The sequence below is a fragment of the Lissotriton vulgaris genome, chromosome 3_1 (assembly GCF_964263255.1).
Source record: "Lissotriton vulgaris chromosome 3_1, aLisVul1.2, whole genome shotgun sequence".
Lineage (NCBI taxonomy): Eukaryota > Metazoa > Chordata > Amphibia > Caudata > Salamandridae > Lissotriton > Lissotriton vulgaris.
In genome coordinates, this window is record NC_141689.1 from 1,116,677,810 (window position 1) to 1,116,701,177 (window position 23,368).

Below are 23,368 nucleotides of genomic sequence, written 5' to 3' on the forward strand. Positions count from 1 at the left end.
CAATCTCTCTAAATCAGAAATGCAGGTGCTTAACTCCCTGGCCAACGACGGGACCATCACCATCAAACAGGCCGACAAGGGTGGGGCGACAGTGATAATGGACACCACCGACTATTAAACAGAGTGTCTAAGACAACTAGGGGATAGGCGCTACTACACCCCTATTCCATCTAATCCCACTGAACAACTTAAGACACCTTGACCATTAGGTGAGTAATAGGTTACCCAAGCCACAGGATGCTAACCGGGGGCTCTGAAGAAACTGCTGCTGTTTTTATGTATATGTATGCTGTGTATATATGTTTTTAATATGTGATATAAGATAATACATACTGGACACTATTCACCACTAGTATGTCACCTTATTCACATCAGCACTGCGTGCTCACGGTCACAAAAGGGTTACTTGTTGTCACTGAATTATGGTAACAATTTCTTTTGTCTCCCCTAGGCAAGAGCAGTACCATACAGGTAGTACAACTGTAAACATAAACTGATACTTTGTTAGGTCATGTTTGTTTGAGATAGTAGTTACTAATTAGGTCCTGAAGAATCGCAGCCAGTGTACGTAGGCGAGAAACATGTTGACCTCACTATATGCAATGTAGTCCTGGATCGTGACGTGGAATCCTAATTTCCTTTCGATCACAGGCTACCCACTGTTTTTACTTGTGGCAGGGGACCACCAGAATAAATTGATCTCCGGTACCTTGTGCCACATTTTAAACTCACTTACACTATCCCTTCCCTTCTGGCCCCTTACCCTCACTTCACCCATAGGCAGTTGGATATAAGATCTCCGCCAAAGAGCCCCTCTTTTGAGGTAAGCCCGTTGGGCATTGCACCGCCTGCCCAACGAGGAGCATTGCCTATGATGAAGCATGACACTCGCAAGGGTGTGTGAGGCCATTACATCCAACAAATTGGATACCCAGGGTAGCCCTCCAGTGAGCACTACCCCTGCCCTTCCCGTGACCACTCTTTTTCCCTTCTTTCTTCCTCTAGGAACAGCCTAGTCGCGTTTGTCAGTTGTAAATGCAATAGGTCATGCATTTGCGAGCGATTAAGCTATTGGCATTGCAAATGACAATGCCATTTATTTAACGATTAAGCTATTGGCAATGTAAATGACAATGCCATTTATTTATGATTTTAAAAAAATAAAAAAAAAGTCATGAGCAATGCCAATAGCTCTACCTTTAATAATGCCGAGACCATTGCATTGTAAATGCTTGTTTTGTTTGGGGCTGGAGTAGTAGTTTCCTAGATTTGATGAGTATTCCTTTCTTAGTGCTGGAACTAAAGAGGAAACTCCCCACATTCTTGACATTATTTGGTGGGTGGTGCAAAACTTGCATAATCTTTATTTGTGAGGAATTTTGGTCCATACGGTGAAGCCCTCAGAATTCATAATTTGCCCATCTGGATTTGGCAGTATTGTCAACCCACTTTTGCGCCAATGTGCGCAGTTATATATGCAGGTAGTTCAATTGAGAGTCATTTAACAGCTAATAATGCCTTTGGTGGATTCAGAGTAATCACTAATATGTCCGCCAGTCTGACAAAGCACATTGCCTGATCATAATTATGCTTGTATATCATCTATGAGCATACTTCACGATAATACAGAAGACTGTCGCATTCAATACGTTTGATAAAGTCATTAGGAAAACCATTAGGTTTCTTGTTCTAAAATGATTCTTATATAATTAGTTCAAAGTAAATCAATTCAAGAATGACTGTTTATCTTCAGTAGGCTCTGAAGAAGCATGTTAATACTTGAACATTTCAAAGGCACCGAGCTGAGCATATATTTAATTCAGCTCTAATCTCTGCCAAAGTGGAATTTACAAGATAGAATGGACTGCACAGACAAGCAGCTTCTAGCTTGTGGAACGAAGGTTCACAGTGGAACAACCAAGCACTACAAATCTCATTATGAGTTTGGTGGATTTTGAGGTACTATGGTGGGCTGCAGTCTCTAATCATGTTGGGTAGCTACTGCATTAAAATGTGGTACTCCCAGGACCAAGTGTTTATATCTGGGACCACCATCCTCATCCAGCAGACCCAGGAGCATCAATTTAGGGTGCAGATGAACTGGCTTCCCCAGCACAGTCCTAAGAGAACTCCCCACCCACTCCGAATAACCTTGGATTACTGGGAATTCCCAAACTACATGGAAGAGAGATCCCCTCCGTACAATGGTTGCCCTCTGGGTCCCTACGAAGGCCCATCCAACAGAGCCTTTTGGGTGTTAAATAGGCCCGATGTAAGTAGTGAAATTGAATCAAGAAGAGACTGGAGGAAATCACCAGGGCTCTGGGCACCATCTAGGTCTTCCTCTACTCATAATTCAGGCTTCCAATCCCTCCTGCCCATTATCACATATGTCGACTAGCAGGCTGGGGCCCAGATTATCAAGGAGTGGTGTAGTCTGGATATATTGAGAGATATATTGAGAGCCCCCATGTGTTTCATAGTCAACTTTGCCTCCAGGGGTCTAAATGCGATGAAAGTTTCAGAGAACCTCCTAAGGGGGTTAGACATACTCCTCAACTGTTGAAATTTAAAGAACTGTGAATTATGCTATGTGAATTCGTCCCAGAGTTCCTTGTATCATTTCACTTACAAGCCTGAGCAAACATCTTAGTCTTCTCACCCAGGCACCGGGTACCACCCAAGTAGATCCGGGTCGCCCAGCTCACCACCGTCTCCAGCGAACACAGGTCTTCCTCACATTGGGTTCCACACAGCAGACTTCGGACTCCTGAGGTGCCAAGCTAGGTATCCAAGCTGCCCATGCCTCTTCTGCTCACCTGGCTGTGACGCCCCAAAGCCCTCACGTCATCAAGGGCATCTATGCTACGGATTTCATCGGATGGTTGAGACCCAATACATTATGCTGTGCATGTGCGAATAACACTGTCAAGACAGTGGAGGTTCACGAGGTCTATTGTGTAGCACGAATGTTTGAATGTAAATACATCGTACATACTTGGCGGGAACAAATTAGCCTAAACAGTCAGACAAAAATCTCGGATGTAGAGTAGTTGACGGTGCACAGAATGCAAGTCCTGCCTTAAACTGAAAGCTTTTCTGGATATAATGAGCAGTCCCTTTACGTCTTTAAGTGTGTACACATCTGCAAAGAAGCAAGTTTGTAAAAAGAGAGTATTCCAAATGTATTACTCCATGCCTCTTCTTCAAGGGTCTCTTATTTGTTACTTACTGAGAATGTTTTGTTGCCCTTTTTAGGTCTTGTGTGGCGTAGGCTGCGCACATGCTCAGTCTCGCGTGCGAGATTTAATGACTCTGATTAGTGAGGGTTAACCCCGCCCCTCTTCTCCATTGGCTGTCCTCCTAAACGGCGGCCAGCCATTTGAGAAGAGGTCTCCGTGTCGTCATTCTCTCCATTTAAGCCCCGTCCTTTTCGGATTGGGGGCGTGTTTTTCAGTTTTGTTCTACTAGTGACGTTCTCAGTGAAAAACACACCCCCCAATCGCAAAAGGTCGGGGCTTGGATGGAGAGAAGAACCATTTGTCTCATCCCCGTCCTTTTCAGACCGATGGGCATGTTTTTGACTGTTGTTTACATCCTAGGAAACACGCCCCCAGTCTGAAAAGGACGGGGCTTAGACCATTGTTTTTAAATCCTAGCGGGTGCCCACCCAGCATCATGGCTGCCGCTAATGTACTTTATTATTGCTACCGGGTGCCACCCTGCGTCATGGCCGCCATCCTGATCTATTTCTTTAGCAGGTGCCCACCCCGCATGCCAGCTTATTTGTAAACTCGAGGGAGCCTAACCCTCATTGTCCCGCATGGCACCGCTGCAGCCCGGGAGGAGCACCGGAAGCCGAAGTCCAGCCCGCCTCCTGACTGTGGACGGGGCCGGCAACACAAGCCGGAGCCTCACGGGCTGCTCTATCGCTTCTCCCCGGCGGGAGAAGAAGCCGCGCCGAGCCGCGCGGGCTCCATTCTCTAAGTCCTGGTCCCGAGATGAGGGAGCGGGTGAAGCAGGCGAGGCAGGGCTCCCAGGAGTAGGGAGAGCCCCGCGTCATGCTGGGCGAGGCCGCTCCAGAGCCTACCTTCTGCCACAGAGCCACGACCGATAGAAGCCCCGCCTAAGAGCTGGTGAGTAAAAGCCGGCTGGGGGGAGTTGGGCCACGGCACCCTGCTGGTGCCTCGCTCTAGAGCAGCCCCGCTGAGCAGAGGGCTGCTCTGACGCAGCCGCAATGTTTACTCGGGGCCCGAGGGTCCCATGCTGTATTGTGTAGGGGGTAGTGCAGGGGCACAATGTCGGTGCCCGCCCCCCGTGCCCACACTGCTATTGGGGCCCCTATCATTAGTCCTAGAGCTGGAGGGCTCTAACGAAGCCCCAACTATTTTCCGAGCCTAGATGGCTCCCAACATTTGGCGATCAGGCATTGCCCAGTCCCAGAGGCTTACTCCAGGTAGAAGGTTTGAAACTTACTTATTGAGTGACACAAGTGGTCACATCCAACAAATTGAATGAGAATTTGGAGTAGGAGGCTGTAGAAATAATGTTTTTTAACTTACGCAATGGAACATGGCGGCAGTTCCATGAAAGAGCTCTTCAAAAAAGCAGAAGAAAGCACAAGGGAAAATATATGAATCCCCTGGGCACTGTTAACCTGTGTTTTAGGGTTCATCTCTACCCATCCTTCATCAGGAACCCTTCAGCCACTAATCTGGGAACAGTGCCAGACAAAGCCCTACACTGTACCAGGTTAGATATGATGCCGAAGCCTTGGTTTCTCAGAGACCACAGATAAAGGTACAAGGAGAGATAACTCAGTGGGTTAGAGCCCAGACCGATGAGAGTCCAAAATATCTCAAAGATTTGAAGGCTCGAAAACCACCACCTAAAACGCACAGGGAACCTTATATATGGGTTCGGTGTGTGAGGGTACTTCTCTCAGAAGCTCTGATTACTGTTTCAATGAGGCTTTCAAGTCTCCAGTGGTCAGTGCGCAGTGGAATGAGTTACTCTCCGAAAAATCCCCGGGGTGTACTAAGTTTCATGACCTATGTGTGCGTGGCTCTGTGTGTGTGCGTGGCTCTGTGTGTGTGCGTGGCTCTGTGTGTTGTGTGCGTGGCTCTGTGTGTGTGCGTGGCTCTGTGTGTGTGCGTGGCTCTGTGTGTGCGTGTGGCTGTGTGGCTCTGTGTGTGTGCGTGGCTCTGTGTGTGTGTGTGTATGCGTGGCTCTGTGTGTGTGTGTATGCGTGGCTCTCTGTGTGTGTGTGTGTATGTGTGGCTCTCTGTGTGTGTGTGTGTATGTGTGGCTCTCTGTGTGTATGTGTGGCTCTGTGTGTGTGTGTATGTGTGGCTCTGTCTGTGTGTGTGTGTGTGGCACTGTGTGTGTATGTGTGGCTCTGTGTGTGTGTATGTGTGGCTCTCTGTGTGTGTGTGGCTCTGTGTGTGTGGGGGTGAAAAGGCAATAGGTTTCGCATTTGCGAGAGATTAAGCTATTGGCATTGTAAATGACAATGCCATTTATTTATCTGTTTTCAAGACCAACACATAAATAAAAAAATTGTCATTTACAATGCCAATAGCTCTAACTTTTCCAAAGGCGAGACCGTTGCACTGTTAATGCTTGTTAGTATGCGTGGGCGTAATGTCCCCTTCCTCACATATGGAATTCTATGTGTGGTCACTGTATGTTGGAAAAGTGGATGCACTACAAAGGACCCAGTTATTTGGATAATCTTCAAGGCAACTATTAACTTAGTCATTTAGCCTTGCTGCTACAGTGCAATTACTGGCTTTGATAAACAGAACTAATCATTGATACTTCTTGCCAAGCTGCTGTTCTCTGGCCTGGGGAACAACAATCCGTCTCTTATATATTGGAAGTACCCTTCTATAGAGTGTCGGTAGCGGTCTCTGCCATACAATTGAATTTCTGATTGTATATTTTATTCTGTCACATTCACATTTTTAGCCATTAAGCTGTCATGAGAAAAACTATGTACGTGTATCACACAGCATAGTGCATGGTATATAAAACTGATCTATGTTCAAGTATGTGAAACGGATGCATTTTCTACTCCTCTACGAATTAGAAGTGTTATTTGTTTTTGGTAGTGCAGCAGCGCACAACACAGTGTGGGACACTGTTTCTCGTAATGTTGCACACATATTTACACAGATTCACAAGGAGTAGATCCACACACAAAAAAATTCCCCTTATGTGCATAGGACCACTATATCAGTATGTGCTTTTTCAGGCCCAAAAAAATTTGTTTTGCCAATTTCACTTTTTTTATTGAGAAGGGTCAGATACCTTCTTTCACAATAAAGTTTTGCAAAAGGCATAATAAAACTAGTGTCAAAGCCCCGAGGCTGGCAGCCAAAGAAAGCTAGACCTACTGGCTCTTCCAGTGCTTGGTTAAATTGTTTCAGAGTACACCCTTCCTATTCCAGACTGCTCTGGAGTGGTTCAAGCTTGCTTGCTGCAATATGGGTTTTTATGGCCACAGCACAACTAATTAAAGATTACCAGCCCCCTCACAATGGGATGCAAGAGGCCGCAGTTTTTCTCAGAGCTGGGCAAGAGAATGGTATGTTCTCACCAAAAATTTTTTATCGCCTACAAATTACTCGGGCTGCAGAGTTACAGATCATCGCTGTTCCAATCCCTGTGTTTAATATCCGTTTAAAAAAAATGGATGTAAAAGTCTGGTCTTTAACCTGGCCCATGTCTAGAATAGCTGAGGTGCCACCCTGTGATCATGATCTTAGGTGAGCCACAGATTTACGTTAAGTCATAATATCAATCTGCTTAAACTGCAGGAATTATTAAAAACTATTTGTTATCCCACACAAACAGTCACAATTTCTCTGATAGAATTTCAATTTCTTGAAGAACTTAACACAGTTATCTCTAATTTACCTAATGGGATAACATGTGGAGAGGACGATTTTCTTGCAGAATTCGTTGAAAGCTTTTAGCAGCATGTGAAATGCCTCCTTTTAATTTAGGAGTAATTATCCACATTTTTAAAACGAAAGATCCTAACTCCTACTCTGAATATAAAAGTATAGCCAAATTCATAGCAAATAGAAGTAGTAGTGTCACTGCAGACATTATCACAGGGCACCAATTATATTCCAATGCAAACTATTAAATTGAAGCCCATGACGATTTTAATACTAAGCAAATTACGGAGATACCGTTTTTATTATATGTGGAGCAAGCTTATGGCCTCGTGTCTGGGTAAACTTTATTCTATATACTAAAGAAATTAGTCTTCCTTGTTCACAAGCTTTTTACATAATATTTAAAACTTCAGAAGTTAATCTGATTATAAATTCTGACGATGCCAACTGCTTTAAGATACAACATGGAACTGGTCTGGGGTGTCCGTTATCTTCCATTTTATTTGTGTTCTGTATAGAACCATTGATTATTGCTCTTATGGACATGCCTGAAATCAAACTGTGTACTGATGATATAATGCTTTTTTTTTAAAGCTGGGCAAGCAGATGTATGAGCAGGTATTTTAGTATTTCGCTCGATTTCAAGAAGTGGACGCGTATAAAAAAATCAATCTAGCACTGATCTGTTGTCTAGCTGTACACCAGAAATGTTGGTAGAAGGCATACAAGAGTTTTACAATTCTCAAGCAAATAGCCACTCAGGGAACAGCTAACATCCAGTTTAGAAAACCTATATGGTTTTAATTGTAGACCACTGCTCACAAAAATCAAAGCCCTGCTTCAAAAGGAATCCTCTTCCCTATCCCTTATCAACAGAGTTGCTTTAATCTGTAGGCCTGTTGTACATTTATTAAACTTTGTATTTGCTGCAGCCCCTTGTGTTTTAAATTCAACTTTTTTTTCTTTAAACTTAGAAACCATGCTTTCGTTATTTATTTGGAGAAGTAAAACTCTTAGTTTAGCCCTTAACAGGGAGAGGATCTGGCCTAAGGGCTAGAGCGGGCGACCTCGAAGCTGGGGAACCAGGTTCGAGCCTCTGGTGGGATGCTGAACATCCTGTGATTCTGGGCAAATCACTTAATCTCCCCGTGCCTAACAAAATGAATGTGTCCGTCTGTAACGCAACTGGTGCTCATGTAAAGCGCTCTAATACCTTCGGGTCGAGTTTGCACTATATATAAAAAAAAAAAAAAAACTTTGCACAGCAAATTGTGCCTTAGCCCTCTTCATTATTAAGATGCATTATTATGTTTATTTTGCAAACAACTCAAATTATTTTAAAGGATCTTAGTATTGAAGACGTTTTGAGATTGATTAAATCCTCCATAAGACCGTGAAATGATTTTTCCAAAACAAATGATTTTGTTTAATCCCCTTTATAGATGACTCAACACACCAGCACTATGCCTCTCACCTGCGATTGCAGTCTCCTACAGGGATTGGCAGAACGACACGGGGGACTTGGTGTCCCATGAGTCCCTGTGCCTTTCCACACGCTTAACCCGTTGACCGCTGCGCGAATTACGCCCCCGGCTGTCCTCCGCACATGCCCACTGTCACCTGGGACGGTCGGTGGCCGTCCGCAGCGCCAAAGGGGTTAAAGAGCACCAGTGGTCCCCGGAGCGGGGTTTCACACCTGCACTGCGCCTCTCACCTGTGATTGCAGTATTTATTATTTATTTCTAAATTTCTAAAGCGCGAACAAATACCATAAATGGTGTCTCGGCGCTAGGCATTATTGAGTGAATAGCCATGTCTTCACTTGCCTCCTGAAGGGCAACAGTGAGGGGCTGGTTTTTATGTGATGGGGCAAGGAGTTCCAGAGCCTCGAGGCGGCCACCATGAAGCGTCTGTCTCCCCAGGTGACTGTTCTCACTCGCTGATTGCATAGTGATGCGGATGAGGCTGATCTTAGCGCTCTTTTGGGAACGTACAGCTGCAGTGATTCCCTGAAGAAGTCGGGTCCTTGGCTGTTCAGTGCTCTGTGTATATAATACACAGAGCCTTGAATTTTGTTCTCTTTTTATTGGGAGCCAGTGCAGTTGGTAAATGACTGATGAAATCGGTGCGAACTTGGGTGTTCTGGTCAGGATTCGCGCCGCGGCGTTCTGCACCATTTGTAGCTTTTTGAAGACCTGCTCCTGGGCATTCAGCAGAAGCCCATTGCAGTAGTCCACCTTGGATAACACCAAGGAGGACATCAGGGTTTTTCCTGTAGACCGTGGTAGGTAGGGTAGTAGCTTTTTCACTTTCCGTAGCGTGAAGAAGGAAGAGGAGACCACTGCGTTGGCGTGATTGGTGAAACTTAGTTTGTTGTCAAACAACACTCCTAGGTTTCTGACCTTGGAAACTGGGATAGGTGGATTGCCCATTTCCGATGGCCACCAGATCGGAGACCAAGATGGTTTTAGGTCTCCAAACACCATTACCTCGGTCTTATCGGTGTTTAGTTTTAGACAGTTATTGTCCATCCAGTGACTAATGGCTCTCATACCAGTCTGAAAGTTGGCTGCCACTTCAATCCCGTTTTTATGTACTGCCAACACCAACTGGGTATCGTCGGCGTATGAAGTCACTCCCATTCCATGGGTTTTAATGATCCTCGCCAGGTCCGACACATAGATGTTGAAAAGTGTCGGACTCAGCGAGGATCCCTGGGGGACTCCGCATGGCAGCACGAACGTTGGTGAATAGAAGTTCCCCATCTTTACTGACTGTTCTCTATTGGCTAGGAAAGAGGTCAGAAGTTCCGCAGCCCTGCCCTTTATGCCCATGGCTTTGACACGGTCGATCAGGATGTTATGATCGACCGTGTCGAAGGCCGCTGATAGATCTAGTAGGATCAGAACAGCCGAACCGCCCTGGTCCATGATCTGTCTGATCTCTTCAGAGGCCTTGATGAGCGCTGTCTCCGTCTCCTGCAGGGCTGGGCAGAACGGCACAGGGGGACTCTGTGTCCCATGAGCCCAGTGCCTTTTTACATGCTTAAAGAGCTCCAGCAGTCCCCGGAGCGGGACACGCCTGGGCCAAGGACCGGAGCCCAGAAGAGGCTAGGCTGGGTCCCCCCTGTAACATGGGCTTTCTTGATCCCTCATTTTGTTTTACAAGGGTCCAGCTGTTATCATGGGGAAACGAAAGTCCAAATCAAGTGATCATGGGCCAGAGGTTTCTAACACCTTAGGTTCCTTTCTCCTGAGAGCTGCTAACCTTATATCAAAGGAAATTGAGAGGGCAGAAAGAAGACTGTCCGGAGGAGAGGCGAGCCTAAAGAACCCTCAATTACTTTCAGTAATGTTTGATACCTCGAATTGAATTGAAGCTGGCTTAGCTCTACTTAATAGGCAGGGGTGTAATATACCTGTAGGGCTCTCTAAGACCCTGGAGGTCTTGTTGGTTAACAAATCTAATGATCCTGCCGTTATCACCCCTCACCCTGCCGTAAGGGCTGAGTGTTTATTGGCACCACTCCACACACAGGAGGCTAGGTACTCATACACAAGGGTAGGGTCTAGCAGTACCCACATGCAACTGTGGACCCAGCCACCGGCTCCAAGCAACACAACTAAATTGTTATCTCAAGGTGTAGACTATATGTCTACAGATCATGGGGAATTGCAAATATTCAGAGATCCCTCCGCACTAACCTTGAACTGCAGTCCCACAGACTATACACACATCAATGTTAGTTTCATCTAGATCTAGGTAGGATTTACTCGGTGAGGGGTGCAAAAGGTTATTCATTATTGAATGGGCCTAATTTAAACCTCCCACCGGCTTTCTGCCCATACGTGATTATTCTGGCAAACACTGAGCAATTGGAATATGCAAAGTCAGAATCCTCACACCAACTGATGAATAAATCATTACACTGGATAATAAAGTACGTTAACGCTTATGAATGTTCCAACTTGGCAAGCCATATTATTATGGCTAGAAGAGTTCACTTGGGTGGGTAACTCCCCTAAAACAATCGGGGGTACTGTATTGTTCTCAACTTTAACAATCCATGCTTGTTAAATACCTTCTGGATATACTCCCTAACAGTCCTGTGACGTCTATGCTTTACTGTTAGGATTCTTTTATAGACCAGAGCATTATGTCCTATGGAATAGGGCTCGATAAAAATTCTGCTCCCCTACGTTTAGCTGCCCCAGAGAGATTAAATCACATAGCAACCATCCCATAGGCTAATACATTTGCTGTTTTGGAAGGTCTTGATATTTGTATTGACAGGTGGTTTGCAAGTTGGGACAGTCCATCCAGCATAGTGAGCCCCAGCAGGTGGTGGGCCCTATACCAGATCACTTACCAATAAACCAGAATTGTGATCCAATTAAATCAATAAGTTGAAATATTGCCGGCTTAAGATCCAAACGGGATTATGAAGATTGGTCTAGGATCCTACAACAATATGATCTAGTATGCCTTCAAGAAACAGGGGAAGTTGCAGCTGTTCACAATGATGGGTTTCACTCAATTCAAACACCAGCAACCCCTTCACGATCAGGGCGAGCAAGAGGGGGAATACTGACCTTAATTAGAAACACATTATATGTAAAAAAAAAAAATAGTTAGGACTGATGAAGAGTCCTCTTATTACCATCTTATAGTTTCTAATGGGCCGGAAGATTAAGACATGTTTCTGTTCAACTTCTACAATAATAACTTTGAGGGCAACATGTCCCAGGTAATTGAGTCACTAGAGTGTGCTATTGATAAGGCAATACAGATCCATCATAATCCCCTGAATGTAGTTTGGCTGGGCGATTTTAACGCTTACAGTTGTAGTAGGTTAGTAACACCCCTATGTGGCCTAACTGATGAAGAAGGTGAGGTACCATTACATTTCTCCCACACCACATGTGGCAATGAACTACATAGGCTTTTGCTTATAAGAAACTTGGTAATGCTTAACACAATTGATGAACTCACAGGTACCTTAGTAAAAACTTTTGGGGATAGAATATATGGTACTACCATTGATTACCTGTTGGTCGGGATGCCCTTAAAAATATTTCTTAATCAGATAGAAACCCTCGTTACAGATTTTAGTGACCATGTTGCGATCACTTTCCAAATATTTTGGAAAGATTGTTTTAACCCACCTGATAGGAGACTTCCAGCGCCAACCAAAGCGAGAAGGAATGGTATAGTCCTTAAATGGGCCAAGATAAATAAAACTGGATTAATACCAAAAATAGTTGGGCACACACAGCAGGAAATATGGACCTGCATAGACCCCCTCAGCAAACCATCACACAAAGTCCAGTCATTTGTTTTACTGCTGAGTGCAGTGAAAAGCAACTTATGGACCTCTATAAGGAAGCATCAAATCTCTGCCCCTCGTTGTTTTGATGCTATCTGTACCAAGGCACTCAGTAATCTAAACACAGCATTGAAAGATAAGCCAAAAGACAGGGCATTGGTTACTTATCTCCGTTCCTAATATAAGGAAAGTAGGAGGCGTAAAGTTAACATTTTGAAGGAGAACGCCTGGGATAAATTGCAACATGTGGCATCCTAAAAAACTGGGACATAATTAATACACCATTCTTAAACCACGATACAGAGCCAACTCTAGGCGTTCATGTGGAAGAAGATGCTTGGGCTGAATATTACTCAAGTATATTTGGGTCAGTCTCAGAAAGGGAAATTTTAACTGTTGGCGCCCTTACTACGGACCCGTACACCCCTATTATTTTTTCTTTGGCAGATGTAAAACGTGGTCTGCTGCAATGTAGCAGCACTAAAACCCCAGGCCCAGACGGGGCCCCAATTGATTAATTTTTTCAAAACCCTGACTTGTGGATTCCTTTTTTAACAAATGTCTTTAATGCAATCACGGCAGTGGGTTTCATGGAAAAAGACCATCATTGTACTAATACATAAAAAAAGGGTACAAATCCCTGCCCATAAATTACTGGCCCATCTCACTTTTGGATGGCACAGTTACTTAAATAGGCCAATTTGTTATTAAACAAATTAGAGGATTGGGCTACTAATGAAAATCTATTAATACCGGTTCAATATGGGTTTAAAAAAGGGATGGGGACTCTAGACCAGTGTTAAACGTGCATTTAATTGCAGCTAAATATACCTAGGCCAAGGAAGGAAATAATTTTATGGCTTTTATGAACTTCCCGGCAGCGTTCCACTTTGTTTCCCACAGTAAGCTATGGCGTATCATGAAGGTTATGGGTGTGGACGAAAATATTATAATTTTTTTACGCCAACTCTATGCTCAATCCTCTGCTTGTGTCTGAATTGGTAGCCGGCGTGAATGTACCAGGTCATTCCCTATACTTAGGGGTGTGAGGCATGGGTGTGTCCTGGTTCCCCTTTTGTTCTCATTTTATACTAATGGTGTAGAATCTGCAGTGGATCAATTTGTAACTGATGTTCTATTGGTAAATAAAAAATGTACTCCCATACTGCTATATGCAGATGATGCCCTACTAATAGCCAGGACTGGTCTAGCGTTACAAAAGCTTATTGATAACTACGTGTCCTACATGGCTTTGTTGGACCTTCGGGTTAACTAAACTAAAACAATTAGAGGGCAACATCCAAAAAGATTAGCAGTTTTTAATATTGCTACCGTTCGGATTGAAATCACAAAGAATTTTTTTATATTTGGGTGTTCTGTTTAACAGTTCAGGCACATGGTCAAACATGATTATGAATAGAGGCAATGCATTAGAAAAAAGCATTATGGCTATTTTCAATTTCATAGGTAACAAGCCCCTGGAACCAATAAAAAAGATATATGCTGCAAAAGCTATTGCATCTGCTACATATGGGGCTAGGATTTGGGGATTAACGAAGGCTGATGTTTTACAAAGGCTAGAAGATGGTTTTTAAAAAAAAGTTTTATCTCTTCATAAAAGCTGTTCAAATTTTAACAAGCATCAACAATTCAACATTCCATATATGTCAGATTTGATATCCCTTGCACCGGCATTACTATATCATTCTATTTGGCGGAGGGACACGGTCGGACTAACCCAAAACATTATCAGGGACAGTCTTCAATATGTTAAAGACACCTTGTTGATATTGGGCTTTGACTCCCTCTTTAGCGAGCCACTCATGTGTCAGTCAATTTCTAAAGTTTATATTAAATCCCGCCTTAGATTGCACTGGGAAAATAAAAGACCTGCTCAAAACTGTATCAAATAGCCATATACATAGGGCTTCTAACAATTCCCGATAAGGCAAATTCATATTGGTCTTTTGTAACAAACACCCGGCACCGATATGTACTGGTGCGATTTAGGTTAAATTTGTTCCTGTGCATGCTGGGTTTTCCGCCATGTGTGTATTCTATTAAGGAACTGCCACTAAGTTCATGTGATGCTATTTCCCTACAATCAATTGGAACTGGATTGTATGATTGAATATGTATTTTATGATGTATTGTACTTTTATAATCATATTCTCTAAGATCGAATAAAGTTAAATTGATTGATTGACTCAACACTGCTAAAAAATGTAGATTTAAAGACAACCATTAACTGCTTACACTATATTATCCTGGTGGAAAATTGATGGTCTTCCAATTTCTCAGCTAATGATGAATGCAAAACATGAGCCGACTTGGGCCCTCAGATAAAAGTTGTTAAAGGTTGGCTTATGTAGTCCTAGAAATGCTATCTATCACCACTTGAAAAATAGAGATGCTCGAAGTATAGAGTGCAGTGTGGATTTGGTATGGCTTTTAATTGAGATTCCATGCTCATGGAAGGTATGAAATTGGAGGAAACTCCTTATAACCATCAAACTCCTTATAACCATCAAGCAAGTTGAACTCTTTCTGCAAATTAATCGAAAATGGAAACAGAGGAGGAGCTACGACACCAACCAAGATGGTGTATGCAAAAAAAGGAGGGGGTACCCCTGACTAGAGTTCCTAATTCGGGATATACAGATACGTTTGAAAAAACAGGTAATTAGGAACAATATTTAGCAGATGGACACAACCTGACATCAAACAGTAATAAATCTGGCTAGGCACCAAGCATGGTACAAAAATATATATTTTATTTTGTTTAAAGATTTCCATATAGTTAAAAGGCACACAGTTAAATGTCTCCTCTATACATGTGATGTTTAATCTACATATATCATATGCTAAACTGTTTGGTTCATTTCTATTTTTCAATACAGTTTATGACATTTCATAATTTGGAGACTGTTATGGTGGTGCTATACAGACTGATCATTTGTGATCTAAAAACATGGCTAGATTTTTGTACCATGCTTGGTGCCTAACCAGATTTATTACTGTTTGATGTCAGGTTGTGTCCATCTACCAACCAAGATGGCCGCATAGTCTCCCGGCTCCGCCGACCTCCGTCTTTCGGCCTATTATCCTGTCGACTATCCTGGCTACCCGCACCGGATCCGTGTGTGTGATTTGACCTGCTTTCCAGTGGTGCAATCCCGGAGTCTCTCCGCCGTTGTGGAGCGGAGATACATCGATGGTCGTCCGAGGCCTAATCCAGCGGGGAAACCGGGGTCTCGAGTTCGGGCTCTGCCGGGTCCGGGTTGAACAACAACGGACTGCTGAACGTGGGCGGGTCCGCTCTCTGGAGCATTCGGACTTTTGATTGGTCTGCTGCCACCAATTGCCTGGTGCTCTACAATAGGTGAGGCGACGAGTAACGCAAGGCGATGTGTCGCGGGGGTCCCTGACCGGGCGTACGACATTCGCATCGTCGGTCCCCCCGGGTCGGTACCTCGCTGCGTATTATTGCTTGTTACACACCAGTCCCTCATGGCTTACTCCTGCTCCGTCTAATTTTGCCCCGGAGAAGGCGCCACTCCGTGGGTACTACCATGTTGGAGGAAGAAAAGCAGCTAGCGGAGCAGGCTCGAACTGGCCAGTCACTGCGAACGGTGCTGGAGGCACTTATGGCACTCAAGGGAACCATTGCAGCCCGGACTCGCAGCTTGCTGTCTGAGATGGATGAACTCATAGACCTGAGAGCGGATCCTGACTCGACACCCGCGTCCCGGCAATCAGCCTGCATTTCAATTTATGCCTCGGAGCCTTGTATTGACCCGGCGCTGGAAGCAGGGTTTGCTTCTACTATATTTGACCTATCCGACTGTACTGTGCCCGATTACTCTGTGGAGCCGTTGGAACCCCCGATTGTGTATCCCGTGAGACACTTGCAAGATATCCCCATTCTGAAACTTTCCATTCCTTATCCTTTGTTGTTTTGGATTTTGCCGACTCCCCTCCCCTGTCGGGCTTACAAGATGGCGGATGGGGTAATTCTTGGCTTCGGAGGCGGGGAGGGGCATCTTTGGCACCGACTTTCCACATCGAGAACTGCCGCACTTTTCTTCTCTGTTTGCCCCTGTTCTTTGGACTCTTGCAGTGCTTCGTGGAAAAGACTTTCTTTAATTAATGATTTCTGTGCATTTGATAGGCGGGCCAGGGTTGATACTGTTATCTGGGTCTCTCATTGTCGTATAGGTTTACCGGGATTGTTTATCTGATCTAACGGAGTCCGGGGCGGGGTTGGTCTTGACGGAGGTAGGAGACCGGGAGTCCGTACAACATGCCCTCCTCCGATTACCCTCACTTAGTGGGGTTCTTTGTCTCTTCTTCTTTCTCATCTTCTATATTTCGGGTTCTCTTACTGGGCGACAGGCACGCTGCGAGGGGGGTGGCCATAGTCATCAGCAGGGGTGCAGGGTGGGGGGGTGTGGGGATGGGTGTTCGTTTTTATTTTTGTTCTGTGGCCTCTTAATTCCTTCTCTTCCCTTGTTTTCCTCTCTTTTCTTCTCCCGGGTTAGTATAGTGGGTTCGGTTTCACACATCCTGATCTCTATATTTGTACCTTGATTGTTCGAGGTTTTGGCGTTCTGGGGCGGACAGTACTGATGGAGTCGACTATCACAATGCACTAGTTTATCCTGTCGCCCGTGAGGAACGGCCGACACGGTTGACCAACGGATCCCCATCTACGGAGTTCGTCTTCACTATGCTAGGCGGCACGTTCGGCAGCTACGCGCCGCTCTCAATTTGCAGAAATTTGGTGGCCGTCCATTCTCGCTTCCAAAAAGGTATCTCCGTGTGCAACCCGCTGTCCACCTCATACCTCCTGACGGATTTACACTATACAGATTCAGTGTTTAATCCTCCTGTCATTCCCGGGAAAGGGTGCCTGATACCACCAAAACTTCGAAAAACATAGTGATCCTCCGTTTGCCTCCTCGCTGCCAATTTCTACATAGTGGAGCCTACTATTTTGAAATACAATTCTCAGGACTCAGGAGATCTTTGGTTTCCTGATAACACCTGTAAAGCATCTCTGCATTAGAAAACCCTGTGAATACCAAATCAGATCATTATCATCTTCCCTCCCAGTCAACAACCCCCAGCCCTGACGAAGGTGTGGCCCTTTGGGCCTGTACACCGAAACGCGCGTCGGCTCATGTCCCAAGAAATACGGCATATTATGTTATACTAAATAAGGGGCCGTACTATGAGTATTTGTCTGGAATAAGACTCTGGTCTATGCCACATATTTACCATCTATGTGTGGCATACAACAGAATGATGGGAATGTATTGAAGAATGTGAGTGGAGTGATAGAACTTTAGGTAGAATTATTTGGTGAGAATCTGAGAGAATGAAAGTATGAATGAAGTGTGGATTGTTGCTGGGTAGGCCTTGTAGTGGAAATGTACCTTTGTCGTTTTTATCCTTTTGCAACTTTTTATGTCTGTTGTGCAATATTATGTGTTATTTATGTACGTTAAAAAAATCACTTTTGCTCTATATCAATTCTAAAGGTGTATAGATAAACAAATAAAAATACATATATTTTTGGAAAAAATTCTCTCCCTTGCATATATTTGGATTGTATTTATTTTGTCCGGTGCAGTGCCAACTCCTAGATTTATCACCCCTCATACATCGGGATCTCAGTTTTGGGACCATTAAACCAATTGGCGGGGTACGTGCTCTGTTCTTTATTCAGTATCCTGATGACTTCCGTCTTACCTCCGTTGACTTAGTTGATAGCGAGTTTCTCTTGGATATGTTGTTTTTTGCTCGCCCCCACTCTGTGATCCGAGACGCTGTGCCATACCTGACTCTCTCTACTTATTATTATAAAATGAAAACCTCTTATCCTGTGTTTAACCTGATTTCCCTTTGCAACCGATGCGCATTGTGAATTAAGATCCTATGATTAGCGGCCAGCCCTGGGGGGGTTGTAGGCCCTTGTTTGTATTTGATTGCAAATGTTAAATGTTTTCAAAAAAAAAAGAAAAGAAAATGGAAACAGAAAAAAACATTATGGTGTGTTTGGATGTTCAGAAATCAATAATAAGCATTTTTTCAGCTCTTGGAGGTGCGAATTTCAGAAGGATGCAGTTTCACAAAAAAAAATTCATTTATCGAACTGCCCAGTTTTTTTAACATAATCAAGCCCATGTCAACTCACTTGTTTTTGAGGTTTGCAGCATTGGAAATTGTTCACGTATTATATTCCGCTCTCCCGGACTAGACCATTTCTGGACAGAAGTGAGACCATATTGTGACAAAGAACCCAAGATTATATTCCCGCGAGATCCCCTAATAATCTTATTAGGCTATGCAACTATTGCCGGAGTCTCAATCGGAAAATATAATATAATCTTGTTTTATCACCCATCTGTGGCTATTATCAAAAATGTTTCGCAAAATCGATTCTGACTTCGTTGATTGTTTAGATAAGATGCAAAGAGAGAACACATAAACAGTGCAAACAAATGTATCCAGCTTGCTTCTGTTTAGGTCAAAAAATTCAGAAACCTTTGGGGAAAATTTGAATAATTACTGACCATGATTTTCAGACTATACATACCACATTGTAAGCATACTGTCTATATTAACATTCATGTTTGTAATTAATATGGATTATTGGGTGCACTTTAATTTTCAATATTTATTTAATTAATTATTAGTTACTATAGAAAAAAGAACAATTTTGGGCGAGCCGTCAGGTTTTGTCTTGATTTGAAGTATGGAGCATTGAAGTCACTAAATTTGGCACCCAAATTGTCAATTGTCAATCTATAGTATATTTTATTACACACACTTGGAAATGCCGGATGATTTTGTTTCAGAAAGAACCTTTTGCAATGCTAGGCAACCTTGCATTTCAGAGCCCTGTCCCTGTATCGTGTGTGAGGAGACTGGTTTTGGAACTATTAGGTCCAAGCCAAGTTGGAGAAGCTCCCCTCTGTAAAATGTTCAGCTTAAGCCCAATATGATCCTGCGCTGTGTCTCAATTACAGTCTTTGTTCTGTTGGTAATCATTGGGGCGTGGCCGATGTAATTAAGGGCGTGGCTTGAAACACTTGCGCTAAAAATTTGTACTTAAAAGGACCCGGCCCACTTAAAGTCCTGTTAGTCATAACAAATATGCTTCACTTTCTAATTGTACCAGTATTACAGTGAATTTCTCCGATATGGCCGATACTTAGTTTGGGTGGTGTTACTTCTAAACAGTGAAATGAGTTGTTGAGAAGGACTGTTCTGACTTTTGTTTTTAATGTAACTTTTGATTGCCAGCTTTGTTCTGAAGTTATTTCGCAGTTAAAAGTCAGGGATTGCGTACTTTGTAATAATTGCATTATTTTCACTCTGTTCTCCCTCCAAAAAGGTAAAATCAAGTATTCAGAAAGGGTGTATGATGCCTGCATGGATGCCTTCGACTGCCTCCCTTTAGCGGCCCTGATGAACCAGCAGTTTCTGTGTGTGCATGGTGGCTTATCTCCAGAAATCAATACCTTAGATGACATCAGAAAAGTAAGTGCCTCTAGTCTACAAGACCGTCATGTCCTTTCGGAGTCTATGTACTTGTATATGTCTCTGATTAGTCACTGGCTAACATCTGCAGGCTCTGCTGCAACCTCGCGTTACAGCCGAGCTATTTGTACTATTGTTTGAATGAAAAAAGTTCAAGGGGGGTGCTTAGCCCATCTCCAGCTCGGAAGGCTGCACAATTTCTTTGTGAAAATGCATCGAGAGGCACATCTTCGAAGTGATTTTATTTAAAGTCCTGATTTGTGTACGTGAGCAAATAGCACTTTGTTTATTTATTGACATTTTTCTGAAATTCAGTTTAGTGTCCATATTGTGTTCACTGGAAAGTATATGCCACGTGGAACTTTCTGAAACCATAGCGCAAGTACTAAATGCAGGGAGCCGATTGAAACGCATCCGTTTAAACCACATGCTGAGCGACTTGTTTGAGTTGGCAGCCCTGCTTTATTTTTAATTTTATTAATCGATTTAGATGATCCAGTTTAATCTTTACATTGATACTCCACGTAACAATTTTTTTTTTATAAAAAGAACTGAGTCGTTTGTAGGATTTTTGGGGGATGGACCAGATGAGTACTTCATTTGAAATTGATACATTTAATTATTTCTTTGAGCATTTTTGCGTATGTATATTATATTTGTGTTGTGTTTATTTTGTGCTCCTATTTAAAAGAAAACAGGTGGACAACACGTGTTGTGCGATACTGAGTAATGCTTAAAATTAAAACAAACGCTGCTAAATATTATTACTTTTCAAATTGTTTTACTCGGACACTCATTTAAGATTACAAAACGTTCTTTTTTTAAATAATTTGTATTTGTAGCACAGGTGTAGAATTTTACAGATTACAATAATGCAAAAAGCAACCTGCCTAGCTCCTATTGCGAATATGCAATATTCATAGTTCATAATCCATTTTGAGATAGAAAATCCATCATCCAGACATTTCATACAAAATTATTGCACAAGGAAAAACATGATGGAGAGGAAAATAGAAACGAGATCCGATGTAAAAAAATCATGAATTATGATAGTATAATAATAGATGAAATAATAGGTGGAAGAACAATTCAATTAAAACACCGCCAAATTCTTTCCAGTTTGGTAAAGGAACCTACTCTTTTAGCATAAATAGATTCTCGGTTAAAGACTCTCTGCATTTTTAAAATCCATTGAGAAATCGCCGGGACCACCTTGGACTTCCAGTTAGCTAAAATAAGTGATCTGACAATTACAGTTGCAATAAAAGTAAATTGAAGTTGACCTACAGTTAAGTCTTCACTTGTCTCATCTATACCAAAAAGGGGGGTAGAAGGGCTAGGAAGAAGAGTAGTTTGCAGTTTATTACTGTCAAGTCAAGTCAAAACAAGCTTTATTAGATTGTTAAAATCATAAAAGCACAATCAAGCGATATACATATAGTGTCACATTTCATTTCAATAATTAAAAAAGACATTAAACTTTTATGATAATATCAATACATACAAAAGTTATTAAAAATGGGCATGTTAAAAGAACAATTTAAAAAACAGTAAAAAGGCACAGTATATTCGATCACCCCGCCTGGGTATTCGGGGATAGCTTCCTGGTCTTAACACGCATGGCAGCTACCAGGAAGCTAGCAACCCCGAAAATTACCCTTGTAGATCCTAGTAGTTGTAGATAGAAGAGAGCTGGGCGTACTTGTAGAAAACCTGCATCTCTTAGTATTGGGGCTAAGAACCGTCTTCTGCCCTCCTTAAAGTGGTCACAGAACATGACAAAGTGCATAAGAGACTGCTCTGAGAAATTGTCACAACTACATGGGTTTAGTGTGTCAGGTACCCCCCACACTGGGAAGTCACCTAGGGAGTATTGTATAATGTTGAACCTGAATCTGATAAGGAGGTGACGATGGAAAGGTTTACTGACAATTTTCAGATAGGGTTCTAGGGAGGGAGTAGTTAGGAGCAAAAAATTCGCTCTTACTTTAGGCTTAATTAGTTCCTCTTCTTCCCTTGCTTGGTTAGCCCTGAGCAGAAAATTTTCCTTAATCCATTTTACGTCTCCTTTGACTATGGTGTTTGGGTGATTGTAAAGACCTGGCCTACCCAATTTATTCAGCGTGTTCTTAATGTATTCAAGCCAGGGAAGTTTAATCACCTTGTCTAACTCCATACAGTCTTTAAGGATACAGTGGTTTAAAGGAATATCATTGTTTAACCAAGTTTTTGCCTAATAAACCAGAGGGGCCAGTTGTAGCTCATCAGTGACATAACCTATGCCTAGCTCAGTATGCAGGGAGAAAACTGGTGTTGATTGTGGGACTCCTAACAATGTTCTGAGAAAATAATTTTCCGCGATTTGTATTTTTCCTTGTGGCGAAAAGCCCCTCAGGGGGGCACCATACATGGCTATAGACAGACATTTTGACTTATACACTTTCAGGAGGGCATCCATTGGGCGCGAACCCAATCGCTTTGCAAAGCTCATTAGAGCTGAGGTAGATCTCTTGACTGCAAGGCTTTTCGCATTTAATTGGGCGGTCCAGGAGCCCCCCTCTTCAAAGATAACACCCAGGTAAGTGAAAACTGGTACCCTGGTCACCCCCTCACCAGTGCAGGTAAACGTCTTTAGCTTTTGAGTTTTCATGCGTTTCCCTGCCACCATTATATGGGATTTTTTGTTATTGATTGCCAGGTCGAGTGATACCATGAACTCTCCAAATGCATCAAGAAGTTTCTGCAAACCTACCCCTGTGCGGGCTAAGAGCACCGCATCGTCCGCGTACAATAATACGGGCACCAAGGAGTCCCCCACTCGTGGGATGTCAGGTGTTGAGACCTCTAGAACTTTGCCCAGTGAGTTGATGTAAAGGGTGGATAGAAGGGTGGCCAGGATACAGCCCTGCCTGACACCCCTTCTAGAATGGAAAGGCAGGGTACAGCTGCCCTCCCGGTCAGTTCTTATAGAGGCTGACAGGTCAGTATGGAGTGACGCTAAAAAGTTAACCAGCGGTGGGTCAATACCTAAGCTGGCCAGTATGACCCATAGCTTGGATCGGTTGACCAAGTCAAAGGCTGAGGAGAGGTCCATGAATGCCATGTATAGATTACCCTCTTTGACCTTGGTATATTTGCCTATTAACATAAGGAGGTTTAGGCACTGATCCATGGTTCCTCTCCTGACCCTAAACCCGTACTGCAGGTCTGAAAGGACCCCCTTCTCCTTTATGTAATCCCCCAGTCTATGTAGAGTAGTTTGCAGTTTCTTACTGATTTCAGAACAAAAATTTCCTGCCAAAAGTTACCCAGGTGACAGCATGTAAACCCGACATGGAGCCATTCCCTCACTACCAGCCCACATCTAAAGCACCTGGGATCCGCAGAGGGGAACATTTTATGGATCCGATCCGGAGTGTAGTATATCATCCATTTGCTGAACCATGCCATCCTTCTCAGATAAGCAGCCCTGACTGTTATACTACTTATATTATTATAATTCTGCCATAGTTGCAAGGTAAGAGTGCAGCCAGTAGTCAAGTTGATCTACTCCAGGTGATCCAAGATCACCTGTATATTCTCCACT

The 23,368-nt window shown here is 43.3% G+C and overlaps 1 protein-coding gene across 7 annotated transcripts in view; it reads left to right on the top strand.

Moving 5' to 3' along the window:
• Positions 1-23,368, top strand: part of PPP3CA (protein phosphatase 3 catalytic subunit alpha) — a 707,038-nt gene that overhangs the window by 437,817 nt on the left and 245,853 nt on the right. For all 7 annotated transcript variants that reach the window (XM_086961590.1, XM_086961592.1, XM_086961587.1 and 4 more), the window contains exon 5: positions 19,637-19,782. In XM_086961590.1, the coding sequence (XP_086817716.1) occupies positions 19,637-19,782 (146 nt within the window). The remainder of the gene's footprint in view (positions 1-19,636; positions 19,783-23,368) is intronic.